This window comes from Haliotis cracherodii, unplaced genomic scaffold, assembly GCF_022045235.1.
Source record: "Haliotis cracherodii isolate W230 unplaced genomic scaffold, xgHalCrac1.p SCAF_10, whole genome shotgun sequence".
NCBI lineage: Eukaryota > Metazoa > Mollusca > Gastropoda > Lepetellida > Haliotidae > Haliotis > Haliotis cracherodii.
The window spans coordinates 51235932-51259269 of record NW_027266265.1 but is presented as its reverse complement, the minus strand read 5'-3'; the positions used below and the strand labels follow the sequence as shown (position 1 = coordinate 51259269).

Below are 23338 nucleotides of genomic sequence, written 5' to 3'. Positions count from 1 at the left end.
TCTACCCGGATCTTCACGGCTAATATGGAGTTAGTCGTCTGGCGAAGGAGGTCGTTCATAATATCAACCACTAGTTAGTATGGCCCACATTTGATTATTTACAGACCGCGGTGAAACATCTTTAATTTTGCTAACGGTGGCGCAAAACAATACACAGGCTAAATATAAAGTCTTGTTAGAACTGCTAGTCATGTTAATCAGACTTGGGTTACTCATTTTAAAAGTCATTGTATCATATCAATCAGATCAATCTACGTGCCTGCTGCATGCTATCAACGATTGGTTATGTATTGGTGTAGTGTGGCGTTTGCTGAAACAAAACGAGACGCAGGCTTACCTTTTTCACTGCGTGACTTCGGTTGTTCTTATTGTTGTGACGTCACAGACATATGACGTCACCAGTAACTTTCTACCTTGATGTAGTCGCGGGATGTAATTCCACTTTTGTAAACTTAATTTTTTCACATTTAGAAACCGACAACAGCACTAGTTTATGAGATATATTCATGGCTATTCTAACTGTGGCTTATGACGATCTCGTGCGATCGTATCAATATTGTGACGTCAGAAGAATATTCGTCATGGAATACTGCTTGCGTTCAACTATTTTTAAGTGTCAGCTGACAAAAAGGACCGCTCAGTCGTGGCGAGGCTCAATCTTTTTTCGCCACAGCCTGAATCTCACTCTTTAACACTCCCCGGGGGCACGGGTGGCCCAGTCGTCTAAGGCGCCGCGATTCGCTGTGCAGAGTTGCGTCCCTTGGGCACGCCAGAAACCTATGATTGTGGGTTCGAATCCCGGTTCGCCCCGATTATGTTTCTAGGTTTGTCAGCACCATACCCGTGCTCGTGGGTTTCACCGAAGAGGTAAACGTCTTAGACCTGCATCACTTCGGGCTTTCCTCCCACATTAAGCTGACACGCCGTGTTATAACTGAACTGTTAAAAGCGGCGTTAAACCCAACCCTCTCACTCACTCACTTTAACACTCCCCACACACTGCAAGATAAATATAAAATAATGTGTGATGGTATGAAGATGGGTGCAGTTCTATGCATATACGACCGCCTCCGTGGTCTAGTGGTAGAGCGTCCGCCTGGAGAGCGGAAGGTCCGGGGTTCGATCCCCGACCGCGTCATACCAAAAGACGTTTAAAGATGGTACTTGTTGTTATCCTGGCGCTCGGCATTAAGGGGCTAAAACAAGGACTGGTCAGCTCGGAGTCAGTATATTGTGTCCGAGTGGGGTATTCATGTTAAAACTGCGGCATGGTATCCAAGTGTGCTAGCACTATAAATCGGCATCAGGCCGGACTAGTACAAGCAGCCACACAAACACACACACATGCATGCACGTCTCTTTATAAGTGCAATAATCTTAATTGGACGCGACGTTAAACCCAATTTCACCTCACCTCTATGCATATACCCAAACATACAATTTATTTTTCATAAAAAATGGAGTCCATTTTTAGAGACACGCAACACATGAGTTTTTAAAACATTTTTGGGAACAGATTATCAAATGGTCGGCTTTTAAGAACACATTAACAACTAATCGAGCGGCGTAAACTGCAAGCGACGAGAGACAATATATCGCGATATAGTCCTCGCCAAGTGAAACAGAATCACGAAATATCGAGATTATTAATTAACGAAAAAACTTGTCTCTCCCCTCCTTTGGTTCATTCCATTAGTTCAAGTGGTTACTAAGTCTGAATAACAATAATAGCACATTTTTGTCTGGAAAAATAATAGTTTCCTCCAGAAATATTCATCAGCTGTAGGGGGCACAGGTGGCCAAGTCGTATATGGCGCCGCGATTCGCAGTGCAGAGTTGCGTCTCTTGGGCACGCCAGAAACCTATGATTGTGTGTTCGAATTCCGGTTCGCCCCAATTATATTTCTAGGTTTGTCAGCACCATATCTGTTCTCATGGCTTTCACCGAAGTGGCAAACGTCTGAGACCTGCATCAATTTGTGCTTTCCTTCCACATTAAGCTGACACGCCGTGATATAACTGGAATACTGTTAAAAGCGGCGTTTAACCCAACCAGCGAAAGAAACTAACATTTTTAGTCAACTAGTCCTTATAATGATAACATGTAGCAAAACCTTTACAAATGGCAAATTTCTACTAGTCCTTTTGATAATTTGGCAAGGACTATTGGACTAGTGCCAATTTCTAACGCTGCCAACTCACTCACTCACACATCAGCTGTAGAAACAAAAGCTACTTATTTGAGACTTATTTGGGACTTATTAATTATTTCCATGAAAAAAAGAAAGGAAAATTGGTTTGATAGTTATTGCTCGAAAACAAAGCCTGGAGTCCAAATTGTTTCCGTGGAAACATAAAAAATAGAATTTAGAAAAAAAATAAACAAGAAAGAGGCACGGGTTAGGCTAATGAGCAATCCATATGCCAAGTTTCTTCGAAAAATGTTGAAAGGTTTGGGACTAAGTCAAAATTGATTTAATAGGGTGGCAACGCCGACGCCGATGGGAACTGGAAATAACTGGGAAAAACAATATGTCTCGAGGGGGCACGGGTGGCCCAGTCGTCTCAGGCGCCGCGATTCGCTGTGCAGAGTTGCGTCCCTTGGGCACGCCAGAAACCTATGATTGTGGGTTCCAATCCCGGTTCTTCCCATTTATGTTTCTAGGTTTGTCAGCACCATACCCGTGCTCGTGGGTTTCACCGAAGTGGTAAACGTCTGCATCACTTCGGGCTTTCCTCCCACATTAACCCTCTAGTAACCAGAACTATTTCTAGTTGTCCAAAAATTCTTAAAATCCTAATTTGACACACCTGTGTTCAAACTAAGACAGAGATGTGTTGATTTCCACTGTTTGTTCAATTGTTTACAAAATATTGTTTGTATCACAAGTGATACGATGGGTATTAGTGTTTTGGGTTTGCCATGTATCACCTGTGATACGTACTGGAACTCAGCACTCAGGCCAAACATCTAAATAATAACAACTAAAACATAGATAAGAGATTATTTTGGCTTATTATTCTATCATTTTCTATTTTTATGAACACAACCATTTTTCCTCTAGAAATCCTGAGCAACATGAAAAATAAATACAGTGAAATAATTGAATGAAATACAAACTGTATAATCACTTTCAGTGATTAACGACAAATCCTAAAACACTTTGCAGAAGCACAAAGACAGTCACTGACTGACTCCAAACAGTAACAAAACTCATGCAGGTTATTTCTCTCACTGAAACAAGTTCCTTTGATCAATTACAAGAGTCTCTTTACAAATGTGGAAGTGTTCCTCTCTTTGACAAAGCCTGCATACTCTCTGCATTTAGAGCACATCACATATGTGAGGGGTGCACAGTTCCTGTTCTTGCATCGTCCACGTTTGACAGCCCACTCAGGATGGTGAGACACTTGGTCCAAACAGACTTCTGCAGGCAAGAGACCACGTCTTACTGTGCGTGATGGTGGAGGACTGAAGTCAGTAGCTCGAGGACGGCCAACGGTCTGCTTCCTGGACACCAAACTGCCAGCTATGCGTCCTTGAAATGTACATATCTTCATGTGATGGGGGACACCAAGAAGTTTGCTGTGTCTGCAGTAGCGAAGCCAGGCATTAACCAATGCAATGTGGAGGGTATGAAACCAGATGTACATGTACCATCTCCTTGATTTGACTCCAGGTTTGTACAGAAATGTCAGAGAATCCAGCAGGTCTATTCCTCCAAAGAATGTGTTATATTCCTGTACTATCTTGGGACAGGTGACCATGATATTCTTCTTCTCCTTTCTGTCAAAGCGCTTCACTTCACGCACAGGTTCCTGTCCAACATAGGATGAAACCAGATCAACTGTGCGGTTGTCATACCACCTCAGTGCAATCACACCAGTGTTGAACTCTACTTTGGAGTCCATACTTCCACGACCTTCTTTCTTTAGGGTCTTCTGGTCTTTCAGTTTACACCCTTTCAGCCTGTTCCAACATAGAGGATTCCACGCTTGTTCAACTGGTCCACCAAATCTAGGGAAGTGAAAAGGTTGTCTGCAAAAACCTTGTAGTTTAGACCTTCAGGAATTGTTGATGTCATACGTATGACTACCTCACCTGTCATGCCAAGTGGGGAGCGTTCCGTAACATTCATGGCTGCTCCTTGGTACACCTCAAATTGATACAGTATTCCTGAGGCCCCAGCTCTGCCCCACATCTTGAACCCCCACTTGTGAGGTTTGTTCCTCATGTATTGTTTCACCGAGGACTTCCCTTTGAACGGGATCATAACTTCATCCACAGCACTATGTTCTTCTTGTGGGATCTCCTTACATCTCTCTTTCAAGGCCTCCAGCCACGGACGTAGCTTCGAAGCAAATAAATCTAAGATTCTTTAAATATCCAAAATGTATCACTGCTGATACAAAGAAAAATAACATGTCCCATTGTATCACTGGTGATACAGATGTTTTTTATTTGGTTGTATGTCACAAAATACAATTATTTTCACCAAATAATGACATCTACTTATAAACAAAACTATTCAAGAATCGAAAACAATACTTTATATACACATTTAAGTTGCCTTTACCTGGATGTTGATGGATTGACGACATACCCTTTTTGGCACCATGAGCACATGTCAAGAAGACCAAAACAGGAAGTGCCAAGTTAGATTTAAAATTAGGACTTCACTACAAAATGAAATATGATCTGAAAATATATCAACTTGTGAAACTACAGAAGGATTTGTTTACATCTCATATGTTTATTAAGCTGACTCAGAAGAATTTAGAATCTGTGTATCACTGGTGATACGCTGGTTACTAGAGGGTTAAGCTGACACGCCGTGATATGACTGGAATGCTGTTAAAAGCGGCGTTAAACCCAACTCACTCACTCACCTTTCGAGGTGCGCGCGTGCGTGCGTGTGTGCATGCATGTGGTTATAATCAGTAAATAAATAAGTAAGCAATCAAAGGTTTCATTTGTTTTATTGAAGCACAGTCGTTTCAGTTATTGACGGCAATGCACTGCACTATACAGTTAGGCTTCACTTGTATAAGGTATGCAGGTTAACAATTGAAGGTTCACAATGTTGAGCATAAAACAAAACTCTGTTATAACTGATACATGTGGGTATGTATGGAGCTGCGCGACTGACAGGTGACGTCATTGTTCAGTGATTGCAATGCGTTGAGCATGAATGAAGCATGCAGTTGGTCAAATATATAATATATGGGCGTGTAGTGGAAATGTCTATTTCAAATACTAGTATTGCCATAGAGCAGACAAAACATCTATGAAGATCAATGCAGCCGAAAAACTAGCAGATCTCATGGACTGAAATGTCACCGTCACTTCCTCGCAAAAAGTTTAGGAACTTACGTAGTTCCACTCGTTTCCATTTTCCTTTTGCTTCCAAACTCGTGACGTGTCTCATCATGTCTTCCCGTTCGGGGTCGGCATCAGTAAACACGTGGTAGTGACTGACCCAAATAATATATCCTCCTGGAAGAAACACAACAAAAAGCGCCACTTGAGTATCTGATTCCGAGTTAGTTTTAAATATTGTTACAACATGTAGAGATATTAAAAATATGATTGCTGTCGTTCTGAGAGTTTTGTTACATACACAAACAATAATATTCGAGATATACAGTTATTTTCTGAAGGTGGAAAACGGACAATTTAAGTTTAACGCATTTCATTTAGAACATCCTTTCATTTTTTTGTCCAGCGAAAATTCTTTTTCAAGTTAAGATGACAAAATTATTCCAATATTATATTACTTTCAAAAATATTGAGGGACAGAAAATCTAATAGTCGGCGGATTGGACGTGGGACCTTTTAAACAAAAGAATAATATTTTCCAGAAAAAATACTTTGTCTTTTGGCAGTGACTGCAAAAATAATCTAATATATGCAATCAGTAAAGGAAGTCCCCAAGCATTAATAGATAAAAAATAGATTTACAGACGAAACAGATTCCATTGGGCGTAAAAGGCAAAATTGTGGTGAAAATTATAAGAACGGATCCCTGAAAAGCAGAGATGACACAGGGTGTTCGCGAACACGAACATAACAAGTTTTCATTGCATGTGAATGCACCTACCTTTTCTGACCACCCTGATCATTTCTTCGTATGCCTTGATGGGCAGTCTCTTCATAACCGATTCGTTCAATGCGCAAATCGTGATTGCGTCGTACGTGTCTGAAACAGATGAAACCAAAAATAATTGATACCTTATCTACCCATATCTGACGCTACATCAGAATCACTAAACCGGACTTGTGTGGGGATGAACACACAAAAAAAAGAGGTCAATCCGGTTTAGACAGGGATTCGGATTAGTGAGATTATAGCTGGAAATAAAGAAATAGGACATAAAGGTAAAGATGGAAGAAAAAAATATTTATGGAAGTAGTGGTCTTGTATTGATAGAAATCCGGATTCCACTGTACACATGACACTGGTGCGGGAGGACGGCGTCGTAATTTAGGGTGCCGAAATTCACTATGCAGAGTTGCGTCCCTTAGTTGTACCATGATCTGCTCAGTTTGTGTTCGAAGCCTTGATCGTGAACCGTGGTTTGTCGGTACTTTACCCTTCACGTTGGTTTCACCACGTAGTAAATGTCCAAGATCTGCGTTCATGTGCTAAATAAGTGATGTCCGTAGGATACGGTAGCTGCTCTCACATGGTTTAAAGAAAACGTGGTTCAATATATACATGTAGGTTCAACTCATGTATTAAATTATGTGAATTATCTTAAAGTGCATACTCATTATAAATCGAGCCATTTTCATTGTTACATCAACCTGAGATAGCACACTGTTACGAGAGATCCTCAAGATGAAGAACTTTTAAAAGGATACCAAGGTTAAGATGAACAATTAGTGCCACGACACCGCAGACACTTACACTTGTTGCAGCCAGCATTGACATTAAACAATTTTCAGAGAATTGAAAACGAACACTCAGATATGAGAACTTGAACAAAACATGTCTTCATAAGGAAAAACATGCATGCCAAAGTTAATCTCCCTCATGCTGGCAAAGTTTACAAATCAAAGTACGTAGTTTGAGATAATTAAAGCATATCCAGGTCAACGTCATTTTTTTTTTAAAAATGAAGAAAATACGGAACACATGTTTTGAAACTGAATACCAACTTTCATTAAAGTTGCTCGCTAGACATACTGAGTGCTTGAGTGTTGTGTTGAATTTCGGAGAGAAAAGTGTATAAGACATTTACTTTGCAATGTTGGTGACTTGGCCTGGTCCACACAAATATGTTAAGGTTGTGAAATGTGTGGAATATTTCTCATTGCGTCGTTAAACAGCATTCTACCATGAATTTGGAATTTACTCAATTCTGATTGGTCAATCAGAGGCTATTAAATCACAATAAACCCCCTCTGATTGAAACAGCTGGTTTGACGGCCGCATCACCGCGGAAGCTAATATTCATAGAATAGTACCATTTTCAGTAATTGTCGGTAGGCATATTTAAAAAAATTATATCTACAATTACAGGTTACGAAATGCATAGATGCGGTTACTACAATATTCAAAGGATGTGTGGCAATACATTTCGTGCAGAAAAACACGACAGAAATCAACAAAGGGAATGTATTTACGTTTTGGAGACAACAGAGAGCTTGGAATTTTGGCGCTTTTCTATATATGACTGTGACTTCATATTTTTTGCGTCACAATGAGCGATATGACGTCATAATGGTGACGCGCGTTGTAGAGCGAAAGCCTTGCAAAGCTTGCTTTGCTTTCTTTAGGGATGCCCACCTCATGTTAGCTTACCAAGTTGCCGTGCTTGCATGCCTTCAATGCCTGTCATATGTTCGAGTGAAGTATAACGGTGTAAACAAACTGCTTGAGTGTATGTACAGCACCATATTTTGTTCGGTGATTCTGAATTCAGATCGATAACCCACTACAAAACACTGAACTCAACCCATGCCGCTTCACTCAGTATATTTGCTTACACCAAAGAGTTCGCGTTTTATTTAGTAATGGTAGAATGGAGATAAACATACTGTGTTTTCAATGTAGAGCTACGTTACCTGTAGATTTAACCGCGCTAAATTTAACATTTGAAACCTCACGCTGCGCGTTCTGTTCCAAATTCAATTTAGCGGGGTTAAATCTACAGGTAACCTAGCTCTACATTGAAAACACAGTATGTTTATCTCCTAATTCACTCATTCACCTGTTGCTGCATCCAAAGTGTTGTCTCCTAATTCTCCAAGTGTGTAACGGTCGTATAGCCCTTTCTCTCTGGCTATTTACAACATCCCCTCGCTTCCATCCAAAGCGTCTATTTTCTTGAATCCTTGTTTTCGAAGCTAATAAAAACATAATAAATATACACTTATTCAAAATGGACAATTCTTCAAAATCTTGAGAATAATGATGCGATAATGATTCATAAGCACATACAATGGACTCTGCTTATATAGTAGGAATCCAACAATGGACTCTGCTTACAGTCGGAGTCGTACAATGGACTCTAATTATAGTAGGTATCGTAAAGTGAACTCTGCTCTTAGATTTCTTATTATCAAGGAAATGACTTGCAACGCATTTATTTGCCACTTTGGTGAAACCCACAAGCATGGATGTGGCACTGATAAACCTAGGAAAATAATCAGGGCGAATCTGGGATTCTTACCCACGGTCGTAGGTTTCTGCTGCACCCAAGAGACGCAAGACGCCTCAGGCGGCTGTGTCATCCGTGCACCAAATGTTTGGCCATGATGGTTGAAAAGTGAGTGAACTAAACCCCTGTATACGTGTGAACACGTGACCGAAACTGGATTTTCCGCGCCATTCGGCTTAAAGTCGGCATCGTACAATGGACTCTGCTTATAGTCGGAGTCGAACAATGGACTCTGCTTATAGTCGGAGTCGTACAATGGACTCTGTTTATAGTCGGAGTCGTACAATGGACTCTGCTTATAGTCGGAGTTGGACAATGGACTCTGCTTATAGTCGGAGTCGAACAATGGTCTCTGCTTATAGTCGGAGTCATAGCAGAGATTTCTTATGATTATGGAAATGATTTGTATCGCTTTGTATTTGCCACTTTGGTGAAACCCCGGAACATGGGTATGGTGCTGAAAAACCTAGGATTATGATCAGGGCGAATCTGGGATTCATACTCACGACCGTAGATGGCTGTGTGATCCGTGCACCAACTGGAAATGCTGGTTGATAAGTAAGTGAATTAAACCCCTACATAGGTGTAAACACGTGACCGCTGGCTATCACGTTTCAACATATTACAGTGGCATCTGATAAGTAAACGAAGCCTACAGCCCCGATACGCTGGCTACTGACAGAGAAGGGAAATCAAACTGTCTGTTGCAAAATGGCGGCAAATTTGTCATGACGTCATGTCATGTGTCACATGACCAGCAAGAGTTAGAATCGAGGATGATTTCGCGGACCAGACTCAACTGCAAACTTTTTTAAGAGTGAGTGAGTGAGTATGGTTTTACGCCGCTTTTAGCAATATTCCAGCAATAATGGGCTTCACACATTGTATTGTACCCATGTCGGGAATCGAACCCTGGTCTTGGGCGTGACAAGCGAACGCTTTAACCACTAGGCTACCCGACCGTCCCTTACTTTTGTAAAGAGTCTTCACATCTCCAATATAACCCTTGAATTCTTTCTGGCACAGGATGAGTTGGCATTGAAAGTGAAGGTCAATCATTCTGAACCAAGCCTCTTAAAAGCTTGCACAAACATTAACTTGAGTATTTATAGAATTTGTGAAATGAACTATAGTTTTAATCAAATCAACACAATATTAAGACAATGTCAAAGTCATTTACTCATGAAGTATTGACATTATGATATGGAGACTTAATATTTATGACACTGTCCAAGTTTCAAACATGAAATGTTCTTGATTGTCACTGGTAGAAAACTGGTAAATTTAAAATTCGTAGATCTGAGTGTAAATGAACTGCATTAGTTTGTCTTTTCTTCCAACCTGTTCTGCACATATCCCAGTGCCAGCCGCTATATCCAGAATTCTGACATTTTCTCTGTTGCTAGGGAACCGTTCGACAGTCGTGATCGCCAGTTCCTTTTGACCCTGGGCGTTGAAGATTCTCGTTGCCTGTATAACACGAAATAAACCAATATGTGACAATGGGAAAGTTTGTTTGTTTATTTGTTGTTTAACATCGCACTCAGCAATATTCCAGCTATATGACGGCGGTCTGTAAATAATCGAGTCTGGACCAGACAATCCAGTGATTGACAACATTAGCATCGCTCCACACAATTGGGATCGATGACATGTATCAACCAAATCAGCGAGCCTGACCACCCGATCCCGTTAGTCGCCTCTTACAACAAGTATAGTCGCCTTGTAAGCCAAGCAGGGGATACTGAAGACCAGTTCTACCCCGGATCTTCACGGGTCTATGTATTAATGCTGGTGGTTGCTGAAGACCAGTTCTACCCCGGATCTTCACGGGTCCATGTATTAATGCTGGTGGTTGCTGAAGACCAGTTCTACCCCGGATCTTCACGGGTTGCCAATGGGCAAGAGTTCATTACAGGTGCACAGTATACCTGTGGTCAACAATGAATCACCTTGGAGGAAACGTATGTTGTTCTGTTTTCTTTCATTATGGATATGTTATAACAAAAAAAGTAAGGTGTCATGAACTTGGGGGGGGGGGGGGGGGGATATTTTTGTGAAATTGTAAAAATAAATATTCCCAAAATATAATAATAATGCTTAGATTTGTCAGGATACAGCCAACGAATGTGAGCGGTATCCTAGAGAGTCACTTACAGTTGAAGTTGAAAGTCAGGAAAGTACTACTTACAGTAGTATATTCCTAAGGCAGGATATCCATCGCCCCAAAACACACATACGTGTGTGTATGTATGTGTCTATGTCTGTGTGTGGTGAACGTCTAAGACCTGCATCACTTCAGGCTCTCTCTCCCCCCCACACACACAAACACACACACATGAAGCTGACATGTTGTGATATAACTGGACTACTGTTAAAAGCGGCGTTAAACCCAAATCACTGACTCACTACTTGGAGAGTATATACGTGACAGGACTGAGTATTTAACACCCACATTCAGGTATTCAGTTATCATATTTTCCTTTGGGCATTCAATATACAGTAAACTACGGTTATAACGAACACGCTTATAACGAACTGACGGATATAACGAACTTACTTTTTGCTATTTGCTGTAGTTATGCTGTATATATGCTTATAACGAACTACGGTTATAACAAACTAAAATTAGCAGTCCCCTTGAGTTCGTTATAACCGTACTTTACTGTAGTTTAACATAGATCAGGTGAGTTCGTATATGCACCTGTTTTTCAAGAGATGTGCCATCGTGTGTCATCTTTGAATAGGCCCACATGCCTAAGTTACAATAAACAAGACGTCTCGCTTAATACATTATTCATTGCAGTTGTAATGGCGACGCGTGCATTCAGTCAGCCATGTGAAGACACGACTTTACAAAGGTGACATTATACGACTCCAGAAGGATGTCATTGTGCACACCTCTACAGGGACGACAGTGTAACATTCATGTTGCTCGTCAGACAGAAGACCCACATGCAGTTCTATACAATGGCGGGTAGAAAAATACAGGTTGAACCATCGTTCCCACGCCGATGGTATAATGTTTAAGCGACGTAAATACCAAACTCTAAAGTCAGTATTTTACAGAAATCATGTCAATTCCGTAATGAATCTGTTTTACATATTGATATGGTCAGTGATATATTTCGTGGATCGATGCTCATGATATCAACCAAAAGATTGTCTGGTCCAGACCCGATTAATTACAGACCGCCGTCAAATAGCTGTTAAACAACAAACAAACATATTTCGCCCTTTATTCATCTCAGCAGGTACAGCATCTATATACATGTCACGTCAACAAATTGTGGAACATGACATTTAAGAAGTGTACAGCTATTCATACATATACATTCTTGCCTATCAAAGTCAAAGTGGGCGGTCGGGTAGCCTAGTGGTTAAAGCGTTCGCTCGTCACGCCGAAGACCCGGGTTCGATTCCCGACATGGGTACAATGTGTGAAGCCCATTTCTGGTGTCCCCCGCCGTGATATTGCTGGAATATTGCTAAAAGCGGCGTAAAACCATACTCAATCACTCACTCACAAAGTCAAAGTGCCTGTATCATTATGTATTGCAGATTGTTTTTTAAATAAAATTTGGAAGGAAGACTTGAAACGAAAAAAGTTTGCAAATTTTTTTGTAAAAGACATTACCTTTGTAGCTGTCTTACAACTTATTATCTCATGCTGCATTTGTTCAAAATGTGACATTTTTTCCCCTACATTGTCTGTATAATACTTGTTCTGTTATTAAAAGTACAATATTCAATGGGTTGTTATGTTTGCCTTAAAATCCAAATAAAACATTTTCTCTGTTCAAATCATTGGTTCCATCGACAACGGGTTTTTATCCAAATGTTCAGTTTCTTCCAAATTGTTCTTACATGTTCACAATCATAGGATCCGTTTCACAGAATGTCTTATTTAGCATACTTTCCCATTAATCAATGCCATGAAATTTAACAAACTTCGGTGCTGATAAAGTCTTGTAAAATTCTTTACTACCTATATTTTGGTTTAGAAGATGGGATATATTGAATGGCATGGTTGGTCAAGGAGATACAGAATTGAAAATATTGTGTTCCCTTACCTTACAAAATCGTTTGACTGCGTTTACAACTCCATAATATTCTCTATAATTTGTTTCAATTCCATTCATACACAAAAACATCAAATATGTTAATGTTACCTTTGTCATCCACTAAATCCCCAGTGAAGGTTATACCTCTGCTTGACAAATGTTTTGAAGATTGAACTCTTTCCTATTTGTATCCGACTATTAAACCATACACATTGATCCCATAATATCTTGACCAAGTTCCATTTTACTTTTGGACAGGTATGTTGCCCAAGCTTCCAAAAGATCCTTCCAAAATGAATCAATCTCATTAAAATCAGATCTTTGTTCTCGCTGCCGCAAAACAAAGATCTGAGGACATCCCATTACGGATCACGTCAGACCGACCTTTCGCAAACTCTGACCGACCAATGGAATTATACACAAGAAGTCGACATTAGCCAATCAGAAGGCAGCTTTCTCATGCTTTACGGAACTAATTTCAAATTGGCGACTACGCTTCGAAACATATTTTGACAAATTCTCGCTTAAAAATGTGAAACCTGATTAAAAGAACATTCTCGAATGGCTAATACATGATCTAGATTGTATATATAAATTCAGTCGTTAAGCCCGTAACTATCGTTCGGAATATCCCGTATTAAAATCTTCGAGGCTGCATGATGAGAAATCACATTCCGACTGTCACTTTCATGATCTGGTAAGCGACGCTCTGATTGGTCGGATGAAAGGTCGTTCTGACGTGACCCCAAATGGGATGTCCTCAGATCTTTGTTTAGCGGTAGCGAGAACTAAGATCTGATTTTAATGAGATTAAAATAAATTCATGTTATTTAGAGTAATAACTATACATCAACATAGGAGGCATCTGCCAAACATAATCTCTCTCTACTTGGAATACAGCACGAAACTGACTGAGTCCATTTTAAGTGATTACCATTATAATCTTCTGATCCATGAACGTTTTTGTGCTGCAATCACATCCTTTATGATTAGCACGTTAATTCCGCTATGATTTTGGGATTGAGACATTCTTTTTCTTTTCACTTAATCCTGTTTTCCCTTTCATACAAATTTAAAAATTCTTTCCTGAAAAGTATCTGTCAAATCGTTTGAAGGATTGGGTATGGATGAAAAAACATGATTCGATTTTGACAATAAGCAGCTTATTTTAGAACCATATTTCTACCTATTGAGGTCAATTTTTTTTACCGTCTATAGGTTCATTTCTCTTTATTTTACATTTATTCTCCACAATATTATCTAAATCTACATCAAAGTTTATTCCTAATAGTCTAAACTATGTAGGTTTCTGGAAAGGCGTGACGGAATTGATAACTTTCCGTTTAATCCATTAAGTCAAATATATGTCTAGTCACCTCTCCAGTACATCTCAGAGCTAGGAACAAGTCCCTTTTGGTCCTCATTTATTATAACAGGTAATACAGTTTTAAATCTATTTGCTATCACTGCTGGTGCAAGTTTATAACATGCATTTAACAATGAGATTTGGCTTCAAGTTTTCGAGATGTTTTGGGCGTATCTTCTTTTGGTAAGCAAGTGATAAGCCCCTGTTTCTGTGTTATAGATAATGAATCATTTCTTTATTACATACTTCAGTGTGAAAGACTGAGTTTGCCGAAGTTGAGAAAAGCGATCTTTTCATTGAAGTGAACATAACACTTGATAGTTCACTGCAGTGAACATAACACTTGATAGTTCACTGCAGTGAACGTAACACTTTGACGAAACTGTCATACAAGAATTACCTCCCCTTAAATTGTCTCCCTTTATCCTAAGTGACTCAATCTCCTTCCCGGCGCGTGACACCTTCGTTACACCCTCGGTATAGAGATCTCCGCGAAAGGACTATCGCTGTGAGGAGCTTGTAAAGTGATTAACCCGAACACAAATTGCAGACGTTATTTTTACATTAGGTCTACATTGACAAGGCAAAATAATGACAGATAGTCGTTTATTGAGTTAATATCACTTCTTGCCGTTTGTTATACTCTCGAAATTGTTCTTAATCAACTGTAAATTTCTCCTTTAACTCGTCAATCGAGACTGTTCGTTTCGCAAAGCGCCATTTACCACTCTCCTACCCAGAGTTCCATGCAACCAGCTTAGTACCTCTGCCACCATACTCCGGCGCAGTGGTGACTCAGCATAACACCTCTGCCTCAGGCTAATTTGCATATCACGTGATCGGACTTTTCGCTTGTTTGTAAACAAACGCGCTTTTTCAGAAATCAGTATAGAACGGACTAATGTAAGTATTTGGGGGCACTTTACATATTGTTTTGCATAATTATACAGATATGCTACTACAACTGCGACAGTAAGTTGCATGACAATATATATCTACACATGAAAGTGACCGTATCTCTTGCTCTCCGTTGGGCTTCGATGACAGCACGTGGAGCCGTACAACCAATGTAAACAAAGGATAACTACGCAAAACCAAGTAGATTTTCACGTATTAGGATACTTTCTTAACGAACCGTAATCATTCTTTGACATTTGTTTATGAAAATGTGTAGACTTGTCAAACATGAAACGGATGAAAAGCATATGCAATATCTTGAATGGACTGTGTAAGATGTGACGAATCTTCACATGGCGCTGGCCCGTTGCAGAGGTACTATGCGGGCTGCCGACCGCAAGGAACTATGGGTAGGAGATAGAGTGCTCTGCCACAGGCCACGTGCTCTGTTTTTCAATATTTTGATATTTCACTTACTGTTATCGTAACCTTTTGCAAATTAACACGGTTTGTCATACAAAATGTGATAAATCATGTATAAAGTAGATATTGAATCGCTGAAAAGTGAAGCGAAAATGTCAAAAACTAAAATGAAAATGTCAAAAACAAAAACGAAAAGGATTGTCTGGTCCAGACACGATTAACCACAGACCGCCGTCATATAGCTGGAATATTGCTGAGTGCGGCGTAAAACAGCAAACAAACATATTTACGTACGTTATATATTTTAATGTTTCATTATTATAACATGACATACATACCTCGTCATAACCCTTTGCCGTCTTGGAGTAACGGTCGTACAGGGTTTGGTTATCTAAACTGTCGTCAACGGTTTTTGACCAGTGGTCACGAGCCATAGCTTTCTGTTCCTCAGTGGCGTCTGTAGAAAATTCCTGACTCATTGTTGGCTGAAAGTATGCGTGAATGAGTTCGTGGTAGTCGTGTGAATGAGCTCAGTCAACTGCAGAAGAATTGTTTGGGCCGAGACGTTAAGACCAACCCCAGTAAGCGAGTATAGTTTTACACCGCCTTCAGCACTTGACAAACAAAATAGGATGATAATTTCGACTTCCGTGGCTCGTTTTATCCCCCGCTGTACCATCTTTAGTGTATAACATACTATTAAACCAACATCTAGTGGTTAGATAGGCTTGTCTATATAATAAATATCAATATAATATATACTCAAAGTTGTGTTAAATTTTATGAAAAAGGTGTGCTGGTGATCATGGCTAGGATTTTGCTTCTACTTATCACTGTGCTGTAATCTCTCTAGACAAATGCTTATTTACTCGAATGGAAAAATAGATCACTTTTTGCTGCACGACAAACATGACAGAGCACTAGTTTTGTTTGTTTGTTTGTTTGTTGTTTAACGCCGAACTCAGCAATATTCCAGCAAAATGACAGCGGTCTGTTAATAATCAAGTCTGGACCAGATAGTCCAGTGATTGACATCATGAGCATCGATCCACGCAATTAGGATACGACGACATGCATCAAGCAATCAAACAAGTCAGTAAGCCCGTTAGTCGCCTCTTACGCGACAAACTCAGTCGCCCTTTACCGATAGAATGGGTTGCTGAAGACCTGGGACACGTTCCACAAAGCAATCTTAGCACTAAGTCGATCGTAACTCCCATTCTTTAACACTGACCTACGACAGTCGTAGCGCTAAGATCGCTTTGTGGAACGGGTCCCAGTTCTACCTCGGATCTTCACAGGTCCAGAGCACTAGTATGTCAGTAGTATGTAGCATGTCACAGCAAGTGTACTAACTACACTCATTCATACCAGACTTAAATGATACCAATTTTGGTCATTTTCAATCACTGGATTGTCTGGTCCAGACTCGATTAATTACAGACCGCCGTCATATAGCTGGAATATTGCTGAGTGCGGCGTAAAACAGCAAACAAACATATTTATGTACGTTTATATATTTTAAAGTTATATTAGTATAACAGGACATACATACCTCGTCATAACCCTTTGCCGTCTCGGAGTAACGGTCGTACAGTGCTTGGTTGTCTAAATTGTCGTCAACGGTTTTTGACCAGTGGCGACGAGCCACAGAGAGTTTGAAGATTTGTCATGTTGAAAGTTCTTAATTTTCCATTACGAGTGAGTGAGTAAGCGAGTATGGTTTTACACCGCTTTCAGCAATATTTCAGCAATATCACGACCGGTGTCACCAGAAATGGGCTACACACATTGTACCCATGTGGGGAATCGACCCCGGGTCTTCGGCGTGACGAGCGAACGCTTTTACCACAAGGCTGCCCGCCCGCCCCTGTCAATTATGGAAGTGTGGAACTGATTACAAAGTAATTTTAGCGGAACATACCGATTTGGTTCTGGCTTGTCTTGACAAGTAATAACAGACGAAAACAGGTGAGCTTGAGCTGGGACGATATACACTAAACATTCGCACAAGAGGCGTTGTACTGCATTGCTTCGTGAGTAATGCCTTCCCGTTGGGGCGGAACGATGAACCCGAATTTGTGAACGTACTATTAGTGTGCATATATTTTTTTATGCCTTTTTAATTTTTTTTTACAAATTAAACTTAACAAGGAAATATTTGCAAGCTGCTTGCTAGACCAGTGTATCTCGTTTGTATCTCAACTGGTCTGTTCCTTGGCGAGCGCATCGCGAATATTAAATAACGTAATCTTATACCCCGTTCACATGCGCCTCTATACATATGTGTGTATCGGTAATATTCCTGGATCGGGTGGTATATGTGCATACGTGTGTAGAAATACATACGTGAGTATACTTGTCATGTGAACGCGTTTACTCATGTGTGTATATTTACACCAGGAGCAAATTGGCATCATGTCTGGAGCAGGGGCAAATGTAAATGTAAATTTGCCCTGTGTCAACGTAAGATGATGATGTCATTAATATCTGTTCTTTTGCCAACACCAAACAAATTGCCAAAACACAGTTGCCAACGTTTATGTGTATATACAGAGTTGAGCGGACGGTGTTTTCTTTTGGTTTCAAGGAGTCAAAACTTTGTGTACAGATTAAATCAAACACATGTTCCTTCACGCGAAAATTTTCGTCGAAGTAACTCTCTTCTCATTCAACTTTGATTGGAAGACAACCTGTTTTGTATTGAAAGTCGTGAACAGACTGACAAATATGAGTGCCTTACACAATTTACATACTTTATTTAAACACCTAAGATGCTTTTCGTGTGAACGCATAGTGAATTTACATATACGCACACATGTATAGTTACACATGTGTAAAATTAATTACGTGAATCCCGGTTCGCCCCGATTATGTTTCTAGGTTTGTCAGCACCATACCCGTGCTCGTGGGTTTCACCGAAGTGGTAAACGTCTGAAACCCGCATCACTTCAGGCTTTCCTCCCACATTAAGCTGACACGCCGTGATATAACTGGAATAGTGTTAAAAGCGGCGTTAAACCCAACTCACTCACTCACTAAACGGGTTGTTAGATGAAGTTGGCGGCGGGTACGTCTCTTGGACAAGAACTGATAAATGTTTTGTTACCATCGGGCGCATGTTTAACCATTGGCTAAAACTGTAATTAAAATCAGCTCTTGTCAGGCAATACTGAGACTATTTTCTTGCCACCTGCTTTGCGTCGTCAATTTTGACAGCCAAGGACAGACATCATTACCAGAAATTGGAACATTAGAGTAATTGTTTATGTGAAACGAGTAGAACTACAGCTTCCCAGCGCGTGACACCTTCGTTACACTCTCGGTAACACCGCTGCCACCAGTGTGGGCGCGGCCATTACAAGAATCTTGAATTTGCCCTCCAACCCCATATGTAGTAACGTTAATACTTCTTTTGATGTCTTTGGGAATGCCATCATATTTCAATTTGAAAAGGTTTACGGCTGACCATGTTTTCCAGATGAATTTACTTTGTTGTTTTGATAATCAGATTGGTTCGAGATTGCAGACTAACGGAAAATCAACTAACTCCTCCCTTACATTCTTACTATATCAATAATACGATAGTTTTAATGAAACAGAAATTCAAATTGACAAACGAAGAAAGTAATTTAGCAGCGATAAGTGTATTCGGCGTCACGACAGTCGTCACTTGTTTGTAAACATAACGGTCATTCGGTTGCGAGTTCAACTACAAGCATGGTTGTGGCCACCTATTCACAGTGGGGAGTTTTGACTGGTGGCAGCGATAGTATAGAGAGCTCCGGGAACGTACTATCGCTGTGAGGAGCTTGGGTTCATATTGGGGAAGGGAGGTCACTCTAATTTCAAATGGGAGCTATCTCCGTTGTTTTCGTATTTGCGAGTAATGGCGTCACTCAGGCTGTACGTTGTTGGTCCAGCTATTTAATGCCCAGCTTATCCCTAAGGTGAAACGTATGCGTAATTAAATGTTTGAATGCATTATATATTTATGTTTCCATCCGTACATCTTCTAAGATTGGTTTAGTGGTGATAACCATTTTCTAAAATGTGGGCCCACATCTTTCCCGTCATCTATGGTGATCGAAACAAGTGGGCCCACATTTGTATTTCGCCTAGCTTCGTTTGGTTATTTCGTTAGTTCTGATAATCAATCCCTAAATGTGGGCAGACGTTCTTCCGTCATATTGATTGCAACAGGAGGGACCACATTTATTAATCGCGAAATTCTACTTAAATATTGATAATCATGTTCTCAAATGTGGGCCCACATTGTTCCCGTCATATATGGTGATCGAAACAAGTGGGCCCACATTTGAATATCGCCTAGTGGGGAGACGTTCTTCCATCATAGTGATTGCAAAAGGATGGACCACATTAAAAAATCGCTAGCTTCATTAGCTTGGCTTACTTATAACCATTTTCTAAAATGTGGGCCCACATAGTTCCCGTCTTATAGTGATCGAAACAGGTGGCCCCACATTTGTAAATCGCTGGGTTTCATTAGGTTGACGAAGTCATTTAGGCTAGTGGGCTCACGTTTGTTATTATGTGACATTATATATTATTCATATTTTGTAATATTGATGGGAAATATCTTTATAAATCATTTCGTGTGACATTAATTCCATGAAAGGCACAAAAGTCTTTGAAGTTTGAATAACTGCGTCATAGCTGATCACACTAGTTTTACAAAAATAGCTACCAAGCAAGAAACTTAAATCTACTTCCAATTACATTTACAGAGGCAATACCACTCATTCTACTTTTTCTAATATAACACATCAATCTATTCATAAGTGTTGGTGGCGATATAAGCCTGAAAATATGTCTACACTTGAATTGATCTCGGACATGAGACAAGCCTCAAACGTTTCCGAGAACTTGTTCCATAAAAGGAATAACTCATGAATATTAATGAACCCACGACCTAGTTTGGCGATGTCCGTAGAAGTGAGTTCTGCTGTATTGCCATCTTATTTGTACATTTTAATCCAATTATAAGTCATAATACTTATTTTAAATAGACAAATTATGAGTTCGTTATGCGGGTTTGTTTACGTAGTATATATTCTCAACAACAAGTGCGTTTAGTTTCGAATGTGGGCCCACCTCGAACTTTTGATTAGGCAAACGGAGTTAGCTCCCTTCTCGAACCACCGCTAATACGAATTCTAAGCTCAGTGCTTGTGGTAGAATTTCGAATGGCCTTTAAATGATTTTGATCGTAATATCGGTACCCGTCAGGGCGGCATTTTAAGCCCTAAACTATTTATCATTTTCATCAATCGACTTCTTAAAGTCATGTAGGACTAAACTTCGTTGAGAGGCATTTAGAAGTTGGAGTACTAGGCAAGGATGAGATATATGAATGAATAACTTTTTTATTACATTTAGGAGCGACTTGTCGGTGTAGGTTCTAACACCGTTATCAAGCAAGTGATGTCCAGAGTATGGTTGACATATATACAGGATAGGAGGCAGTGTTTATACAGTTGATTTCGTTACACTGGAGTAGCCTGTTATGTACACTGAACGGAAAAAATACAAAATCGATTCCTGAATAAATATTCACAACAATGAGATAGTTGGAATTCCACAAATCATAAACGCAAAGATATATAAGATTCGAACAAATTACATTGTTTTTCGAAATTTGTAAAAGAAAACGCTCGATGAAAGGAAGCACTCGTAAAATGATCAGAAATTGTAACGTAATAAATACTATCGATTTTAAATTACCCTTATGACGTACATATATTGTGTTTTATTAAACCTGTAAGATACTTGTTGTGTTACTCCCTCACAATTTAATTTATGTTATACCCAGCATGTATTTTGTGCTCAGCAAAATGTCTTTACTATAGTTAAGATTGTAATGCGTCCTTTTTTTCTGAACGAGATTTGAATTTTAAAGCTTGTTTCTTGTTTAACGCCACACTAAGCAATATTCCACCTTGATAACGGCTCCTCGTACAACATCGAGGCATCACCAGGCAAACCAGTAATTGATACTATAAGCAAGGGTCCACTTTGTCGAGGTACGATGGTACGCAAGGCACCGTGTCTGACCACCCCATTAATTGTGACGCCTCTCACGAAAATGATAGGCGAAATTGGAATCCCTCGGGATTTGAATATTAACATGGTCTGACTATGTCTTATATATTTAGAAATACTTCTATATATCTCTACACAAAATGGATATGATATTACTCCATATTTTTATATTTTAATTATTCATATAAAATGTGTGTACTATTTGTTAAGGTTGTCCATGAAAAGAGAGATTCAGTCTTTTCAAGCTTTTAAAAGACAATGTCAAATTTGCTACACATACCTGAACATGTCTGAGTAATTCATTGTTGAAATTCGAAAACCATCCTCGTCTTTTGTCAGTTTTCTTCATCTAATTTTAATATATTATTAAAAATTAATAATTTAAAATAAAACATAAACAGGAAAGAAAGTTGGATGGCTTCCCAAATATATTTTTGTAGAAAAGAAATAATTAGATCGATATCAGAGAGTTTCAATGGTTTTACAACAGGAATCTGCGAGCGCCGGTGTAGCGCCTACATTAATTTTACTATGACGCGAGTTATCGTTCTTGTTTGAAGTAGTTCTCGTATTCATGCGCCATTATGGAAACCTCCAATATAAGTATGAGTGGGCAAGTGCGTGCCTCACTCATCTCACATCTCAGATTACATCAAGACCAGCGGTTATGTGAAAGTCATTGAATTTCACCCGGGATATCCAGTCTAGGCCATTGCTGCGAGGTGATTTGTTATCATTTCGCTATTACCGCTGCCGTTGTAATTTACACTGCCTCTCCATTGAGTACTGCCATTGTAATTGCTCAGCAGTAATTTGTATTGATTTGTATACGGGGTTAATTTTGTAATACAATTGTTGATATTATAACATGACTTTGCCGCTTGTTGGTTTCACACTGATATGTTTGTGTGTGTGTTTGTGTTAACTTTATGTTTCAATTTGTAAATCGACATGAAACCTCTTTTTCGTGTGATTCAAGCAAATATATATTTTGATTTGGTAACATAATTTTTAGGGGAGGCGCTAAGCTGCTTTGCAAATGTGCGCACATATAGCTTAGTAAACAGCATACGAAGCAATCGCACCGTCCGCACCCTGTATCGATCGGGTCTATTTCTGGATTAACCTTCAAATTGGGAATCAACACGTAACACTGTTGTAGGACTACCTCAAATCGTCATTGGGAGACTTTTACGTCGAGTGAATGAATGTTTGACAAATCGTGGGGGCATTGCGCACTACTGATCCCAAACTTTCAAGTTTGAAATTTCCTAAGTACCTCAATCATCCTTCGAGATCGTTGGCGTCATAAAATCTACTGTCATACCTCACTATCAGTTGTAATGTGTTCCCAGTTCATTCATTATTTCTATACAACTATTACTAGAAACTACTAGCTCTAACAATTTTGGAAACTTTTTTGGTAGTATCACCTACCTATTTGGAGTACTATATATCAATTACTTTTCACGTAATGGAATTGTTGGAGGCATTTTGACATAAATTTTGATATTTCAAAATTACATTTAGCAGTTTAAAATAACCCATACACTCGGAGTACCGATCGTACAGGGTTTGGTTGTCTAAATTGCCATCAACGATTTTTGACCAGTGGTCACGAGCCACAGCTTTCTGTTCCGCAGTGGCGTCTGCAGAAAATTCCTGACTCATTGTGGGCTGAAAATATCCGTGAATGAGCTTGTTGTAGTCTTGTGACTGAGCTTGTGGTAGTCATGTGAATGAGCTTGAATCATCAAGTGAGTTAAAATTTAACGTTTCATCTCATTGTTCAAGACATAAAGCAAGGTGTCTCGACAAGAAGAACAGGTTTGGAACAGCAAGCGTCCTTGAGCTGAGA

The 23338-nt window shown here is 39.7% G+C and overlaps 1 protein-coding gene and 1 pseudogene across 1 annotated transcript; both read right to left on the bottom strand.

Moving 5' to 3' along the window:
• Positions 1–3258: 3258 nt before the first annotated feature.
• On the bottom strand, positions 3259–4202 carry LOC139453881 (piggyBac transposable element-derived protein 2-like). The gene is made up of 2 exons (XM_071235330.1): positions 4103–4202; positions 3259–4004 (listed from the first exon to the last, which is right to left on the bottom strand). The coding sequence occupies exons 1-2, from the start codon at positions 4200–4202 to the stop codon at positions 3259–3261; spliced, it is 846 nt and encodes a 281-aa protein (XP_071091431.1).
• Positions 4203–5134: 932 nt separating this feature from the next.
• Positions 5135–21829, bottom strand: LOC139452156 (methyltransferase-like protein 27; annotated as a pseudogene).
• Positions 21830–23338: the final 1509 nt, after the last annotated feature.